Source organism: Psittacula echo, assembly GCF_963264785.1.
Source record: "Psittacula echo genome assembly, chromosome: 2".
Classification (NCBI taxonomy): domain Eukaryota; kingdom Metazoa; phylum Chordata; class Aves; order Psittaciformes; family Psittacidae; genus Psittacula; species Psittacula echo.
Window position 1 is genome coordinate 33,555,889 of NC_137737.1, and position 17,725 is coordinate 33,573,613.

The 17,725-nt window shown below is 51.1% G+C and overlaps 1 protein-coding gene across 1 annotated transcript; it reads left to right on the forward strand.

Annotated features, from left to right (window-relative positions):
* Positions 1 to 10,595: 10,595 nt before the first annotated feature.
* Positions 10,596 to 13,796, forward strand: DLX5 (distal-less homeobox 5). Its single transcript, XM_080611422.1, has 3 exons — positions 10,596 to 11,648; positions 12,799 to 12,983; positions 13,219 to 13,796. Exons 1-3 carry the CDS (start codon positions 11,294 to 11,296, stop codon positions 13,549 to 13,551), a joined length of 873 nt encoding a protein of 290 aa, XP_080467548.1. The 5' UTR covers positions 10,596 to 11,293; the 3' UTR covers positions 13,552 to 13,796.
* The last annotated feature ends 3,929 nt before the right edge of the window (positions 13,797 to 17,725 follow it).

Sequence of the window (17,725 nt, forward strand, 5' to 3'; positions counted from 1 at the left end):
AGTATTAGTTTTAAATTTTAAGTATTTAAAATTTAAAGTACTTGAATTTTAAGTCCTCATTAAAGCCAGATGCTGCAGGAGACATAGCAAAGGGTGAAATGGCATGCTGCAAGAGCAAGCAGCCAGCCTCATCTGCTGCAGCACACAGATATAAAACTTCAGCTATCCCCACCCCATTCAGCAACTAAGCTAAAGCACATCACGGTAAGTTGAGAATTTGCAAAGCCTTGACGCTGACCTGACTTGTCTTCTGGGGAAGCCCATGGTAAACCTCCTCCAGCACCAATGGGAGCAGCTGGACTCCAAAACAGTTGATTTGCTGGTGGTAATGAATTTGCCATGACCTTTACTACAGTGTCTGAAGCTTAACTAACTTTGTTATTAAAAAGGAGTGGTGTCACTACTGTTCAGAGGGCTCTGACTTCAGCTTCTTCTGGCACCATACTACACGTGTCCCTGTGTTAGAATACCCATCCATAGTGATAGGAGTGGCAGCAGTGCCAGGGCATGCTCTGATTACCTACCAGTTTGAGGAGTCAAACATTAAACTCATGGTATATGCACACACGCACAGAGCAAAACCACCTTTATCTGCTGGTTCTTGGTGGATCTCCTGGACTACATGCAGTAACAGGGCTAAATATTCAGATAGTATTATGGATGGTCTGGAAAGTGCTCTTAAAAGTCAAATTAATACAGCTTGCAGGGCTTATATTAGCATCTAATTGCATCCTAAATACTTGAGTTTAACAGTATTCTTGGTAGAAGCAATAGATCAGGTATGGAGGCACACAGCTGCCTCATAGTCTCTCCTAGGAGAGAAACATCAGTCTTTCTCCACCTCAGCAGTGGAGGCTGAGGGTGCTGGCCTAGACTGGAGGCAAGCTGCAAAGATCATGTTAGTGGAGCTTACAGACCAGATTGTGTCTGATGCTCTTGGGTAGAATCTTCAAACAAGACAAAAGAGGTTGCCTAACATTTCAGCTGATGAGAAGAATTCTTCTAAGTGCCTATCTGCTGCAGAGGCTTACATTACATTTGCCAGTGCTTGATTTAAAAGACAAAGTCGGTTCTGATTACTTCTTTTCAGCCGAAGTTGTCTCTTAACAAAAACTGTAAATTTGGTTACTCAGAAATATTCTATTACTTGATTTGAGAGGTTTTTATCTTCAACTGCCCATACTGAAAAAAAAAGATAAAAAAAGACAAAATAGTATAGTAGTCTAAAACCCACACTGATGTTTTACAACACATTTGGGTTTTGCAATCATGATTACAAAATTTCTTTCATTTCCTTTGTATAGGACCAAAGACCTTAAAGAAACACTCGAAGCTGAAGTAAAGTATTTAATTTTAGGTCAAGAAAAATGTATGTTTTACGTGACCTGAAAAATTTATCAGAATTTCTGATTTCTACAACATTCAGAATAATTATTGAGTGATCATTCAAAATAAGTTTTTAAAAGATCCTTCAGACTTTTCACTGAAATAAAATCCTACATAAAATGCCTGGACTTTTTGAAAAGGGGTTACTTCACGTCAGCAATGGCTGAAAATTGGAAAGCAATATTGTTAATTTCAAGGGAAAGGTATTTTTCTGCAATGATTTTCCAACTTATTTTTGCTGTAGAAATGATAGCAAGAAAAATTTCAATTTCATTTCTAAATAGATATTCAAGCACATTAAAACTCCTCAGGAAATCTCTGAAGGTGCTGCTGATTTCAACTAAATAACATTCTTCGGATATTTGCAGTTTTGACAAAATATTTCTCTCTGACTAAGAATCATAGCTCATCAGGCTTTCATTTGTGTAAAATATGCTCCCCAAAGTAGTAAAGAAAGTAGAAAATCATGTTTCACATTGTGGTAAAATAAGGATATGTTTTAAAGCCTTTCAATTAAAATTTTGATATCTTCAAGGAAGGTTTAATATTCTTTTTTTCCCTGTAAAAACAGGATTTTCACTCAAAGGAACACTCCAAGATCTTCTGTAGATTCATACATTTAAAAAGTAGGTCTATTACTATGTCAAATGTGTCTCACTGGAAAAAGCTATTGACTTTTCCATTCTATTGCTTTAATTTTCCACTACTCTTGTGCATTGGAATACTCCAGGTGGGTGCTGCGTGTGCTTCTGATTATGCTGTGTTACACAGCAGGGAAACCTCTTATCTCAGACTGGTTGCCTGGTTGAGAAAAAAAACACATTTAAGGTAGTAAACACAGCTGTGGAAGAAGTATTTTCTATTTCCTTGCTGTTTGTTTTAATGTACTAAAATGACATAATTATGGAAGTTTGCTAAAATGCCAAAATGTAAAAACACAGTAATATTTTGGTCATGTGTTTCCATTATAATCTATATGTCTTCAGATATAGCTTTAAACAGTCCAAGAAAATCTTTAGAAATGTCTTTTCTGCCTTATGCTCTGGTTTGCCCCCATAAATAAAATACAGAATTTCAGGGAAAAGGAATTTAAAAGTAATCTTGTGGTTACGCTGGTATTAAGAAGTGTTCAAATCTTGTTCTTGCCATTTTTCATGCCAGTTTGGAACTCTTGGCTTGAAGATTTGTGTTTCTATTGTTTTCTTTCTGACTCTGTGCAAACACTTTAAAGATAGGAAATTTGCAGATCTGTGAAAAGGAAAGGAAAAAAAAAAACTAAAAAAGAATAGAGGTTTTGTAAATCTAACCACCGCAACTTCATTTGAAGAAAATGAAATCTGAACTCTGAAAGAGGACAATGCCTTTTATTTTTCTTTTTTCTTCTTTTTTTTTTTTTTCCCCAGCTTGCAAAGAAATAGAGTAATGCAATCCCTTTTATTTCCTATTTAAATGAGGCTGAAGCGTTTTCATCTGTGGCATGTAAATTCTGCTTTGCAAAGAATAAATTCGGCGGACACACATTGTAAATACTTGCCGAGAGCACCAGACTTATATTGGTTGGGCAAATAGTGCTATATTGTTACAATCATAGAAACAAAATGTGCAGAAACATGTGATTGTCACTTTTTTTTTTTATTATTATTAGTTTCTGAGTCCTAGTTGGTTTTCCCACTAGGGATTAATGTGAACCCCACTAGGGGTTAAAGTGGGTTAAATGCGAAGCCCTCAATAAGGAGCTCTGCTCCATTCAAGCTGCAGCCGCTCTCCATCACCTATTATTTCACCAAAAGAACCACATTTTGATAGAGATTCTCAGTCTAAACTCTGCCCACAAACACCCAAAGCCATCTCCCCTGAAGTCCTATGTAAAGTAACACTAAAGATGTCCTGGCCTCTTCGGTCTATGGAAGATTTCATCTTTCGTATCACAACGTGCAATCCAACAAAGGGCTGCATAGAGTTGTTTTGACTGTGTCTGGAAAGACTTGCACTGGCACCAACACATCTTTGGATCACATTCTACCATCCCTTCCATTCCATTCACAACTATTATTTCGTTGCCCGGAATTGTTGTAATATGACTGCCTTCCTTCATAATCTCTGCGTTTTGTCTAGCTGTTTTTCCAAAGCCAGAGAGGATAATTGTCATCTCTTGTACAACACAGCAAAAAGGCTGAGGACAGGCTTTGGGGTGATGGCTCTCTCTGCCCTCCAATCTACGCATACCTTCTCCAGAGTGTAGGTAAATTGAGGCAAAGAGCAACAGCAATCATGACAAGGATTTCTGATCTGCCCAAATTCAGTAACAAGTGCCAGAGGAAGAAAAGATTTATTTCCAATGCCACACAGCAGAGTCCTCCAGCAAAGTAAGGAGGGCAGGTGAGAGGGTCTAAAGTACGGGTATTAAAATGGGTAAGCTAAGGCAGCTCTGTGGCTCAGGTATTGAACCTGGAGAGGGAGCACGAGTACACAAAACACCCCCCTACTGAATTCAGCAGGGACCCTTTCTATTTGTTTTAGCAGGATCTGGATCGTGCTGGTGGTTTGTAGCAGGCGGGTTCTCCATGGAGATCAGAGAAAAGGAAGAGGGAGCCATGCACACCTCACTGAAAGAGCTCTAGGGTTAACTGCTGGTCCTTCAAGTGATGAAAAGTCCCAAATCTAAACCCAGGCATCATCATGCACCCATTATATCTAATCAAGAAGGATTCTGAAACCAGGGTGTTGGCGTATTACCCATGAGGACTTTATTTGGCAGCATGTGAAAGAAAAAAGAAGTGGTATTTTTTAATGAAACTGACAAAAAAAAGATTACTGAAAATATGCAGATCTGAAGGCCAGAAGGGACCACAGCAATCATTTGCTCTGGTTTCCCGCACAGCACAAGCCATGCAACCTCATTTGGTCATGTTTTCATAATTCTTTTATCCTCTACTGGATCCAAGGATCTCACTTGGAAAGGAAGGCATCTTCATGGAAAAGTACAAGTCAAGTCATGGGGAAGAAGCCAGAGCCCTTTGGTTGGTTTGATTGATTGATTTTTCCAAAGGTTAATTCACCCTCTTTGAAAGAAGAAAAAACAAAACAAAACAAAACAAAAAAAAATCTTATCTTGAATCCAAATGTATTTTCAGCTAAATACCTTTCATGATTTTTTTTTTCCTTCTGTAGGTATTCACCCAGGTGGCATGGTGCTTTACCTCAGAATACATGCCTGCCTCAAAGTGTCTTAAGAAAATCACCTTATTTCTCATTCCCAAACCAAAGCAGTTTCCTAATAATAAAAGCACTACCGGGCTTGCAGAAGCAAAAATGATACAGCCCCAAGAGCTATTTTTCAGTCACTGTCTAGAGAACATTGTGATGAAGAAATCTGAGCTGAAGAAGAAAATAACCTCCATTTTTCCAATAAATGAAGATCTTCACAGGAATGTAAAATGAATCTTAAAGCAGAGCATCTTGATGCTTCTTGCAGCAGGGCTTCTTTCAAGGACAAAGATGTAATTCAAACATAGAGACCAGAAAAAGAAGAAAAGTCTTTTCGTCTACACTTATGAATATGATGGTGACCTTACAGAGCCCCTTGAAGAGGCAGCACTGACAACGCAGCCAGTAACATCCAGCTTCCCTGCAGGGCTGCTCACAGCTGCAGGCTGGATTGTGAAAGATGAAGGAGCAGAAGGTTCCCCTGTGCTGCACAGGAAACTTTTAGGAGACAAAGTTTGGATTACGGCAGCATACGTTTTCATGAAGGACACAAAAGCTAAGGCAGAAGATGAAATATAATAATACAGCCCTGGAATTGCAATCACAGGGAAAGTCTAGCATATATTTGTTTAAATAATAATGATAATAAGGCCAAGCTATAACTGAGGAACTGAACATGAAGCAGGTTTTATGACGGATGCAAGTTATTAAGTCACTTATAGATACTATCTACTGCTAGCAAGTATATGTGCTGTCAGGGAGTACATATTGGTCATAGATGAGGCCAGAGAGACCATGTAACATAAACAATAAGGACAGAACCATATGACAAGAGATGTGCCTTTGCTATTTTGATCTTTAACCTGCAAGGTGTCCTGGCCCCTTGCTCAATGTCACTTCTCATATTCACTGCTCCAGCAGCCTAATTGCTGTGGTTTATTTCTGCATCAATTTGTATGGTTTAATGCCGCCTGATTCGAGCTGATTGCACTGGCATGCCAACCTCGCACTAAACTTAGCATTAGCTAAAGAGAAGTTTCCAAGAGTTTCTTTTAAGGCTGCCATCATCTGCAAATCCTTCAAGGTCTCAGTTATAGAAGTTTGGCTGACCTCTGTAGGATAACAACCTATTAGATCATCATTAAAAGAGCAAAAGGGGAATTGTAAGCTTAATGCCTAAGGTTTGTAGGGAAAAATCCACATGCAGTGCTGCACCACAGCCCCCACGGGCTGGCTTCCCTGAACCCGTCCACCAGCAGCACTGCCCTGCCCTGCCCTGCCGTGGTCTGCTCTGCTGAAAATACACCAAAGGGCCTGAAGAGCTACGCCTCAAATTCTTTGATCGGTCATCTTTTAACAGGGATGTCAGAGATCTGGGAAAGCATTCCTGCGGCATTGGGATGCAAAGGGATTTATCTCACATCTGAAGTCCTGCAGAGAGGCAGTGACCCTGCCCCTATCTGAGCGGCTGAGAAGTGAGTTACAGCTGAAGGAGATGTGACAGGCGGGAGAGAATAAGCAGAGTGAATGGCTGTACTGGAGATGAATCAGCCCTCTTCCTTGAGGAGCAACTGCCTTTGGCTACTTTGAGCTAAAAGCTACAGTAATAAATTTTAAGGCCTGAAAAGATCATTACAGTCATCCAGCCCAGCTGCACGCTCACCCAGGACTCTGGATTTCCTGAAGTCATTCCCTCCTGCCCCTCCTGCCGACACAGCCAAGGTCCCTTCCTCTGCTCTCAATCAGAGGCACTTCCCAGCGTGCCACTGTCACCACCACTCTGACCGCCATGCCAGACCTCTGCAGGGCCTCCCCATGGCACCACAGCCAGGCAACCAGTATATATATTTTCTCCAGTGTTTCTGGCAAAGAGAGCTTTTACATGCAGCTCCCGGGTGGTGCTGGCTCATGCTCTGCGTCAGAGCAGCACCCCCAGCAGCAGTTTTGCCCATGCGGCTCCAGGTCCATGCTCAAAGGTCTGTTATGGAAACCTCAGGCAACAGCCAGCCCGAACTGCAGATCTGAAGATGGCTTCATCTGGCTTGTGAGTTGTCCTTCTTAGAAACCGTTCATCAGAGTACCTGTGCTTCTGGGATAACAACACCCAGCTACCTGGGGAGCAGGCAGGTAGAACAACTTAGCTGGGAGAAGTTGGGTTTTCTGCTGATGTTTCTCTGCTGGCCTCCATGACCTTAGAAAGAGGCCAGTGTTACACTGTGATGGAAGCATGTGGGCTAGAAATGGGAAACAAAAGACTGGAATGGGCTTTTCCTGAAAAATCCTGCCCAGCCCAGTGCAGACTTCCTTGTATAAAGATGGGTCACGTTCATGCCAAGCCCTTGAACTGAAGAACAGCGCAAGCTCTCCATCTGCCCCATGAGCTCACGTGGACTGAGCTTCAAAAAGAAAGGGAATGAGTGAGTTACTGAGTATTTCCCATTCTGGAGGGGCAGGCCAAAGCAGGGCCAGGCAATGGGAAGGTTGTGGTGTATCAAGAAACAGCAAATCACCCCCTCGGTGACCTTGGCAGGCACACCCCAAGAAAGGAGGGAAGGGGGGCTGCAGGCAGGAATCTTGTGTCTCCAGGAATCCCTCAGCATCATCTTGTCCTGCGCATTTGGCTTTGTTTGCTACAGGGAGCTCCCCCCTTCAGTCAGGTCAGTGCAATTTGGGAGAAATAGGCGCAAGTGTAAGTTTCTCCTGTCAGCTCCTTGGCAAGTCGAAGAGACAGCCACAATTTGCCCTAAAAAGCAAATTCTAATTCTTCACATTGTACGTCATGGTTTCTATGAGCAGTGCAATTTACAGGCCAGACAAGTGAGGCCGGTGGAGCCCGGGCTGTGGCCAACCCCAGCACTGAGTCCATCAGCTGTGGAAATGCTGAAGTGACAGGTCCACTTCCTTAACTAAAGGCACAGCATTTCCTGAGCACCCACAAGCAAGGGAAGAGAAAAGGCTGTTCCAGGGAGAACCGGAGCCTAGAGAATGCTTTGGGATGGAGGGCAAAAACAGCGCCTGCCCCAGTGCTAGAGACCAGGCGGGGTTCGATCCCAAGGTCACATGTGCATCGTTCCATCTACACCAATGGTGACCTTCACGAGAACACAAAACCTCCTTTTCTGTTGGAGGGACATAAGCTCTCCGGAGCAGCGCGTGTCAAGCCTAGGTGAAGAAATGCCCATTTTCCTCTCTCCCTACCCAGAGCTGGGCCCTCTGCAGAAAGCTACTGAAATCTGAACAAAAAGTCCTAGGCTCCTTCCCTGAATTTGTTGCTGGGTTTATTCTGTCCCCTGCTCCCAAGTGTTTTCTTCCAAATCCCTTCCTGCGTTTTTCCCTTTTATCACTGCCCTGTGAACATCCATCTGGGTAGCTCGCCAGCCTTCCCCACTGGATTCCCACCAGCTTTTGCCCATACTAAACATGACAAGATTTTTACTTTGAAGCAGATGTAATGTTTGGTTTTGCCCAGCCTTAGGTGAGAATAAAAGGAGTTCCAGCCCCCTTGCCTCTTCATTCTGAAAACGCTCCCCTAGGTAAGTAAACAACTCCTAAGCTTAAGAGGATGCACTGGGGTGCCAGGAAAGCCCTCAGCTGTTGAAATTGTTTGGAAATCACCGTTTTCTGAGGCTGTGAAATGAGAGTTAATCTATGTTTCCACTGCGGAGGGCTGTTTGCGTTTGGTTTTTGTTGGGGTTTGGTTTTTGGGGATTTTTTTAAGAAGGAAAAAAATTCCTTTCATTCTTTGCCAGCAATTTCCATGGAAATGAAGTTTCCAGCAAAAACTCTGTGCCCCAACGAGAATATTTTATCCAGAAAGTGAAAGATTTTTCTCTGAACAATTGGGAGATTTCATCCAAAACTCTTGAGCTGCTTCATCCGAAATGTTTCACTCGTTGGCTGGAGACAAAGCACCGCCGAGCGGGTCCCCCGGTCTCCAGGCAGGCCTGGCGCGGGGCTCTCGGCCCGCGGGGATGCTCCCGCGCCAGGGCCGGGCCAGGGCGAGGCGGGGCGGGCACCGGCCGGGGCGCAGCGCCCCGTCCCGCCGTGGGGCTGGGATGGGGGGCAGCAGCTCCCCGGCGCGGGTGGGAACAATCGCCGCGTTGTCCGGCCGCGGCCGCCGGCGCGGCGGCTCCCGCGCCCCGGTCCCCGTGCCCTGCGGGGACAGCGCTGGCGGGGCCGCCCTGCTCCGCGCTCGCCGCCGCCGCTCAGTCTGGCCCCGGCGGCGGGAGGCGGGAGGAGCGGGGGGGTGCGGGTGGCGTGCAGGTAGCGCGGCGGTGCCGCGCAGCCACACCGTGGCGCTCTTGTCACGGCCATCGCCGTCGCGGTGCCTCCGACGTGTCCGCGCCGGCGGCGGACCCGCACCCTTCGCGGAGGGACCGGCAGGGACCGCGACCCTCAGCCCCCCCCGACAGCATCGCAGATGAGCGGGGTTTGGGCCCGAAAGGGCCGGGGGTGGACGCGGGGGCCCCGGGCAGCCGCTGCAGCGGCGCGGCGGGCATGTGTCGGTAAACAATGACCATATTGTGAAATAGAAAACAGACTCCGGCTCCCTCAGAAAGGCTCGCTCCCCACCGGATGTGTTAAATAAAAACCGCTGGGGGAAGAAAACAGCAGAAAGTCAAGAAAATCGGGTTCGGGCCGGGAAGGACGGGGGCAGGAAACCTGCGAGCGGGCGGGTTTGTGTGTTGGCCGTTCGGTAGCCCTCGCACGGACTTCAGCGGCTGCGGTGCCCTCAGAGAACCTAGCTCGGGGGGGACGGGCGGTCCGGTCCGATGGATTTCTGCCTTTTTTTAATGTTTTTCTTTTAATATCGAAACTTTTGGGGTGTTTCCCCTGTCTTGCCACTGAATAAAACAAGAGCAAACTTTCCCTGCTGCAGGATCCGAAACCCTCAGTGAGCTGCAAATCGCAGCCCTGAGGAGGTCGTCTGGGCCGGGACTAGCCCCCATCCGATCGCCCGGTTCCCCTCCTGCGTGCTCCCTTCAAACGGCACCTTCCTGCCCGGACGTGTTGAAGTGCAGCGCCCTGGAATTTATGACACAAATAGGCTTCTCCCCACCATCCCCCTCTCCTCCTCTCCATCCTTTTAAAATATCTACCGTCCCCTCCAACTGGATGCAAATTGGGAGCTTTAATAAAGTTGCTTTCTCTTCCCCCCCCCCCCCGCCCAGCCATAAATATATATATGGAATAAATGAACGTATAGGAACCCTCTCCAGTTTCTCTCTTCAGAGAAAAAAAAAAAATAAAGGGTAGGGGGGAGATATTTCCAATTGATTTAAGTAAGTTATTCATCTAATGAAATGCTTAGGGATTTGTTTAATATGATTTTATATGAGCTGTGGACATTTCCAAAGCAAACAATAAGTTCAAGTACAACATGCATGGTTGTGTTACAAGTGTTACCCAGCTGGCTGGGAGATCTTCGGTGAGCAAACAGGCTAAATCTGGAGAGTAAACAACTTCAGAAAAATCTACAACTACAGGTCACTGAAAACAGCTTTTTATTTGTTTTCCCTCATGTCTAGTAAAATTTGATCCTTTTTTCTCTCTCTCTCTCTTTTTCCTGCCACGCGGCTGTAAAATCATCGGGGACGGGCATCGGCATCACCAGCCCGCGGCTCGCCCCGGCCCGGCCGCGAAGCCCATCGCCTGGGACCTGGGTGCATAGACGTGGAAGACCGGTTGCTGGTGAAGAAAGATGCTGCGGGGAGGGGGGGAAAGAGGGAACAGCACCAGCCTCTTCGCGGGGTCTGTCACCCGGAAACTGGGCTCCGAGTGGTCCTGCCCACGCAGGAACATAGTCTGGGCTCCTCTCAGAGGGGCATTAGACCCTGGGCCGGAGGGTGACCATGGCCACGGTGCTGTGAGAGCGGCCACGCGTGGGGACGAGCGGCTAGCGGCGTGCCCTGGGGCTTCGTGCTGCAGGCAGGCCGGTGAGGACCCCCAGGCCTCAGTGGCTTCCCGGCACCCCTGTGGCAGAGCGTCTCCGGGCAATGCTGGGGTCCTGGACGCAGGAAATGATATAACTAAAATTCACAATTTTGGGGAGTTAATACGATTTACGTTAACGCGGAGGTCCCGGACGGTGTCTCCCCCGGAGAGGGAGAACGACCCGGGTGAAACGACCCCGGTTAGACGGCGATAGTTACTGCCACCACAGCAGAAACCGAGCTGGGAGGCAGAAGAGCCCGATGCGTAGTTCCCAAGCCATCAGCGTAGCCAAGAGGGACCGGACGGCTGCCGCCTCCGGGGAGCTGCGGGCTGGAGGTGCGGAGCTGCTGTGCCGGCCGAGCCCTCTCCCCGGCTGGGGTGGGGGGAGCCGGAAACCTCCCTATCGCGACGTTCGGGCTCTGAGATTGCTGTTGGTATTCACTTTAAAAGAGCCTGAATGGGACTTTTTTTTTTTTTTTACTTCCCCCCACTTCTCCTTTTTTTTTTTTTTTTAAAGCCAAAGCTTTGTTGTGCTAAACTAGTTGGACGAGTTAGGGTGTCGCTGCTCCCGATTGCTCTGGCCAATGGAACCCGATCCACCCTGCTGTGCGTAAGAGCGCAATTAAGGATTTAACCAAGCCTATGCTGCGCCCCAGCCAGCAGTCTGCCGGAGACAGACACAGCGCCGCAGCCTCCTCCCCCAGACATGTCTGCTTAGACCCGAGCAGCCCCACAGCCAGCTCCAGCCAGCCGCCGGCTCCGAACTATGACAGGAGTATTTGACAGAAGGGTCCCCAACATCAGGTCCGGCGACTTCCAGGCTCCTTTCCAGACGGCAGCAGCCATGCACCACCCGTCCCAGGAATCTCCCACTTTACCCGAGTCCTCGGCTACGGATTCCGACTACTATAGCCCGGCTGGGGGAGCCCCGCACGGCTACTGCTCGCCTACCTCGGCTTCCTACGGCAAAGCGCTCAACCCCTACCAGTATCAGTACCACGGTATGAACGGATCTGCTGGGAACTATCCTGCCAAAGCCTACGCCGACTACAGCTACGCCAGCCCCTACCACCAGTACAGCGGGGCTTACAACCGTGTACAGAGCTCCGCCAGCCAGCCAGGTGAGAGTGGGGGGCAGGGGCGTGCAGTAGATCCCGAGATGAGGGGGGGAACATACTGGACCGGGCCAGCGACCCCCGCACATCCTTGGCCCGCGGGGAGGCGGCTTGCCCTGAGCCATCCGGAGAAGTTAAAAAATAGTAATTAAAAGAAAGAAAGGGAAAAAAAATAAAAAGGGAAAAAATCGAAATGGAAAAAAAAATATAAAGGAAAATTACAGGGAAAAAAAAAAAAAAAAAGGTGGAAAGCTGTTCGAGTTTTCCTGCCCAGCCCGCAGGATCTGCAACACAAGTCCTGGGACAGTACTTTAGGGAAGCAAGGGTCGGTCAGCTGCCCCCCGAGCTGCCTCCCTCCTGCTTCCCCCGCAGGAAGAGCGGGGGAAAATACCTGAGCCTTGTTGCGTGTCTCAAACTCGGGTTCGCGGTGGCCAAGAAAGTTGCCTTCCCTCTGTGCTGGAGGGGAGAGGAAGGCGGCTGGGAGGGGGAGCCCGGCCGTGGTGAGGCTGCGGAGCCAGGGGGGATGTCCCATAAAGCACCGAGGCTTTAGCGTTTTCCATTTACTACTTTGTAAGTTGTTGAGGCGGGGGAAATGTGTGGACAAGGAAGAAAAACCTAAACCCAGCCGTAGCCAAGCCAGGCGGCCGGGGCTTGGCTAGGACGGTGCCGCCGCGGCGGCGTTTGGGGACACGCCGACAGCGCTGTGGACGGCGCGGTTGTGCGGGGGCATCGGCCGGTGCCCCGGTTGGGTCTCGGCTCCGCTCCTGGATGGCCTCTGCCCAGAGGGGCACTGGTCACTCCCCTAATCCCCGCGGCTGCCGCGCATACCCCGCGCCCCCTTCCGCGCCCGCGCAGCGCTGCGCACCCGCTGGGATGCCCGTGGCGGCCGGGGTGGGCAAGGCCCGACCCGGAGGGGGTGCGGCCCCCCGCGCTGCATGGTGGGGAGCCGGCGGAGGGTGCGTGGGACCGCGTCCCGGCAGCGGGAGCCCCGGGGGGAGCCGCGGGGGCCCGTCGGGCAGGCGCCTCTGCCCGTCCCGGCCCGCGGGCGGGATGCCGGCGGCGCAGGCTGCGCGGGGAGGAGCTGCGCGGAGCGGAGCCGTGTCCCGCGCCGTAACATCTGCGTCTGTGTCTCTCTCCCGCCTTTGCGCCCGTGCAGAGAAGGAGGTGTCGGAGCCCGAAGTGAGGATGGTGAACGGCAAACCAAAGAAAGTGCGCAAACCCAGGACTATTTATTCCAGCTTTCAGCTGGCGGCGTTGCAGAGGAGGTTTCAGAAGACCCAGTACCTTGCCCTGCCCGAGCGGGCCGAACTGGCCGCCTCCCTGGGACTCACGCAGACACAGGTACCGCGCTTGTCTTGGTTCAGCTCGGCTCGGCTCGGCCCGGCTGGGCGCAGAGCCCTGGACCTCCGCAGCGCGGAGGGCAGGGCCGGACCGTGCCCCGCGGAGGGGCCGGTAGGGCGGCGGGGGAGAGGGTCCTTCGCAGCCGCGGAGCGCCGTATTGCCAGGCGGGCATTAATGGTGTCGGTTTCCCTCTCCCCTCCCTCTTTCCTCCCCTCTCCTCCCGCCCCCCTCCCAGGTGAAAATTTGGTTTCAGAATAAAAGATCCAAGATCAAGAAGATCATGAAGAACGGGGAGATGCCTCCGGAGCACAGCCCCAGCTCCAGCGACCCCATGGCCTGCAACTCTCCACAGTCACCTGCGGTTTGGGAACCTCAGGGCTCGTCCCGCTCCCTCAGCCACCATGCCCACGCACACGCTCACCCTCCAAACTCCAACCCGTCCCCTGCATCCAGCTACCTGGAGAGCTCCGCTTCCTGGTACCCCGCTGCCAACTCTATCAACTCCCACCTCCAACCCCACGGCTCCCTACAGCACCCGTTAGCGCTGGCCTCTGGGACAATCTATTAGAGTCTGACCCCTATTTTATTTTTTTAATTTTCTTTTTTTTTTTTTTTTTTTTTTTTTTTTTTGTTGTTCCTTGGACTCCCGTGTTTTACTGTTAAGGAATAATAACGAAAGGAATGCATATGGGGAATTTTTAAAAGGGAAAAGAAACAAACAAAAAGATTAAAATGTGTAAAGCTTGTGCATGTAACTTATTGCATTTCAAAGGAAACCCTTTTTTTATACAATACGGACATTTTTTGGCTCAGCTGTGGACACTATCAATGGTGCCTTGAAATCTATGACCTCAACTTTTCCAGAGACTTTTTTCAATGTTATTTTAACCCTGTAAATAATTGTAGATAGAGGAATTAAACTGTATATTCTGAATAAAATAAAATTATTTCGACCACGAGAAACGTTTCCAAATTACCCCTTTTTGTATCGATAAGAGGGAAAATAATACTAATAATGATCATAATGCCAATTTGCTTGCAGAGAGCGAGTGAGGAAAGAGGGATTTTGATGGGCCTGATCCTGGGAGCTCCTGTTCGATCTCCAGGCCAGGTCGGGCTGTGCCAGCGCAGCCCGAGTATATCGGCCGGATCTGGTCTTTGTAGGTGCCTTCCCAGGGGCGAGCCGATGTCCAGCGACGCTCTCCCAGCTGGAAAAGGGTCTTGTGCCGGACCACTTACACCTTCTCGCACAGTGATTTAAGCTGAAGCGATAGCTGCCCATCCTGACGGTAGAAAGCAAATATCTCGTCTTAAGCCTTCCTGAATCCTTTCCTGAGAGCAATTAGCGTCGAGAGCTGCACACTCCACAGCCCATCAGTCGCCCGTGTGCGCTAGGCTAATTATACAAATTACGTTTCCGTCAAAGGGAGCCACTAAATGTGAGAAAAGGATAAAATGAGGGCCCCGCTCCCTTCACTCCTGGTAAAAGCCTGCGGCGGCTCCGGCTGAAGGAGGCACGTTGCGAGGTACTTGTATTTGATTTTTTTATTTCTATTTACACGATTTAGGTAAGACCCCAGCGGCGGAGCCGTGGCTGGCGCTGCCCGGTGCTGGACCCCTCTCCCAGCAGAACCCCCAAGTTTTCCCCGGCAGCTACCGGGGTCCCCAAGGCGACCCACGCTCCTGCGGGGCTCCCCCCTCTCCCCGGCCATCAGGGAATCGCGCTGGGAATTCAGGGCCGCTTGGGGTAAGGCGGCAGGAGGGAACGTGCCAAAGGCGTCGCTCGAAGGATCCCTGAGATTAAACCCCCCCATCGCTGCCACCCGAGGCTGGCGGGGCTGGGAAGCGAGGCCTGGAAAGGCACCTCCTGCCCTGGGGCGCACTTACCTGTCTCTAGTCTTCCTCCCTGCTGCCCTCCCCCTCCTTTCTTCTCCCTCCGCTCCCGCCTGCCATGTTTTGTGCGTGTGCGTGAGTGTGCTTGTGCGTGTTTCTCCCTGAAGAAAGAAGCCCGGGGTTGCTGTTTTGTAACAGGTTCGGGGGTTGGTAAACGGCTCGCAGTACAATAGACCAGTTTGTTCGGTAATGCTGCTCCCTGCATGCCGGGGAGGGACGCGTGGGTGCCGGCGGAGGGCGGCAGGGGCCGCGCCGGCTGCCCACCCCTGCCTGCTGCCTGGTAGAGGGCCGCCCCGCCGCTCCCCGCGTCGTCTTCGCGGCTCTGAGGACCGACTCCTGCTCGGTTCACTTGTAAGGTTTCAGGGACTTTCTGCTAGCTGAAAAGCTTGTCTTTGTCTCTTAATGTTAACTTCCACGCGTGCAAAATGAAGCCAGACTTTTTCCTCCATTCTTTTCCTCGTTTCCCTCTAGAAAAGCATTAATATTTCCCTTTCAACCTGCAGTAAGAGGTTCTCCCCTCCCCGAGGTCCCTTCCCTTTGCAGAAAGGCTTGGACACCAGAGGTGGAAGTCTATTTCCCAGGTGGGTCCACCTACCTACCCCTTTCTTTGAGGAGCTGCCGCTGGGCCGGTGGTAACCTGCAAGGCCCGGAAGGACTCGGGTGGACAGCGTAGGAACAGCTCTCGGGAGGAGGGATGCCGGCAAGGCAGAATGCCAGGCAGGGACGGGAATTCACACAGAGTTACTGGGCCCTAACATCTCTCCACTGTCCAGCCAGCCGAGTCAGCTTGGTTCGGTTTCCATGCCGGTCCCCCTCCCTGCTTAAGTTCTCCTCCTCCCAGCTCGAGATGCTGTTGGGCATGTCGGGGAGAGCCTGGCACCTTTTCCCTGGAAAGGGTAGCCAGGCCCAGTTAGGAGATGCCTGGAGTCCCCGTGGCCCCAATGCCCATGCGGGATCTACAGCCGCCCGCCGTTCTTGAGAGCCCCTGGCAGAGCAGGGTGGATGCTTCTGTCCCCCCATGTCCTCCACATGCAGACAGACACAGCCTGGCGACTCTCGCCGCTTGGGCGCAGCCCCGGGGCTCTGGCGGCGGCCGGAGGGAGCCTGGCTAGTCTGGGCCTCCCCCGTTGCCTCCCCGGGAAAGGGATGGGATGAACTGTCCTTTGTCTCACGCTGGGTTTGGGCTCGGCAGATTGCTGGCTCGGGCCTGCTTTTTTTTTTTTTCTTTTTTTCCCTTTTGACTCCCTCTCTCTTTCCCTCCCTCCCTCCCTCCCTTCTGTTTTCCTGGCGGCCACTTCCATGTGGAGCCAGGGCAGCTCGGGGAGCCGAGAGGAGCCACATTCCTGTGGGTGCCGAGCGGCTCCAGGCCTGAGCCACAGGGCCTGACACACACACAGCCGCACAGACACACAGGCGCACACACAGAGCAGCCTGCAGCCCCGGCTGCCCCAGACCCAAAGCTCCCGACGGTGCCCGCTCCCCTGGGGCTCTCCCACCCACAGCAGATTCAACATCCCCTGCGCTCACCCACAGATGGGGCGCACACCCACAGCACCCACACCCGAACCCACGCACCGACACCGGGGGAACACCTTCTCTCGTTCCCCAAAGAGCTCCTGCTGCTCCCGCCCGGCAATCTCCCCCCTCCGTCCGGGGGAGCTCCGCTACCTCCTCGCCAAGCCACTCGGGTTCCCTCCCACTTCACCCCAGGGAAAAGCACCAACCCACCCTTCCAACCTGTCGCCGCCTCAAGGCAGCCCAGCCCGCTCGCCAGGCGGTTCTGTCGCCCTCGTCTCCCCACGGTGTCCCTCATAAATTCGGTCCCCCTGGGCGCTGCCCGCTCCGCCGCCGGCAGCGCTCTATCCCGAACGTGCATCGCACATGTGGCATCCATTACAGATTTCTACCACGCAATTTTGCGACTGACAGACTTTAGGTGGTTCGGTTGTGGATTACGGAAAGGAGATCTATTGCTTCAGGAAAATCGGGGAGGTGGGGCGGTGGAGGGGGACAAGCACCTCTTCTTTCTCTCAGTCATTTGAGCGGCTGCCTGCAGTAACGCAATAACCTGTTTTATAGGTCAGACAAGAGCCGTGAAAATAGGAACCGCGGAGTTTACATTAAGCCTCCCTTTCTCTCTCTTTTTTAGGGAGAATCTATGTTGCATCAATTCAATGTTTCTGCTCTTTGTTCGGCAGTGCGCCTATTTGCATGCGATTTGGGAGGATAAGCAATGGTTTATCCTCTAGGATAAACCAGGACTACAGACCCGATAAATCCCGACACGCACCCACGCCCCGGGTGTCTGTGTGAACATCTTCCACGGACACGACCTTCAAAGCCGCAGGAAGAACTCCCAGCCCCCCTCGCCTCCTCACGCTTTAGGTGAGGGCCTGGCCAGGATCCACGACGGCTCCAGCCCTTGGCACGGAGGAGCCTTGAGATGGCTCCTTGCTACCTCCTGCTCCTAGGCAGTCCGGGGAGGTTGCCTAAAGCTCAGCATGGGCTTTGCAGCAGGGATCAGCGAGCCTTGCCGGGCCGGATCCTGACCCGGCTCCGTGCTCTGCAGCGGCAGCCCCTGCTGGGGCTGTCCCTCCATCCCACGGAATACTTACCGTCTCCTCCATATGCATCGTATAACCCGTTTTATAGGGCTTTCTTCTCGCGGTATCCACTGAGCGTTCTTTTCCCTTTCTTCACGTTATTTTTATTAATTTTAATATTAATATAATTAATTTTATTAATTCCCGTGCAGAGGACGACAAGACTGCAGCGGGGGAGGTGCGGGGGGGCGGGGGGGGACAACAAGGGCCCCCTCCTGCCTGCTCTCAAGCCGCCCCTGTCCTGCG

What these genes read in the sequence shown, in the direction of transcription:
- DLX5 (XM_080611422.1), top strand. Translation starts at nt 11,294, where the DNA reads ATGACAGGAGTATTTGACAGAAGGGTCCCCAACATCAGGTCCGGCGAC. An exon ending in GAGCTCCGCCAGCCAGCCAG is followed by an intron (nt 11,649 to 12,798) that starts GTGAGAGTGGGG and finishes GCGCCCGTGCAG; the next exon opens with AGAAGGAGGTGTCGGAGCCC. An exon ending in TGGGACTCACGCAGACACAG is followed by an intron (nt 12,984 to 13,218) that starts GTACCGCGCTTG and finishes CCCCCCTCCCAG; the next exon opens with GTGAAAATTTGGTTTCAGAA.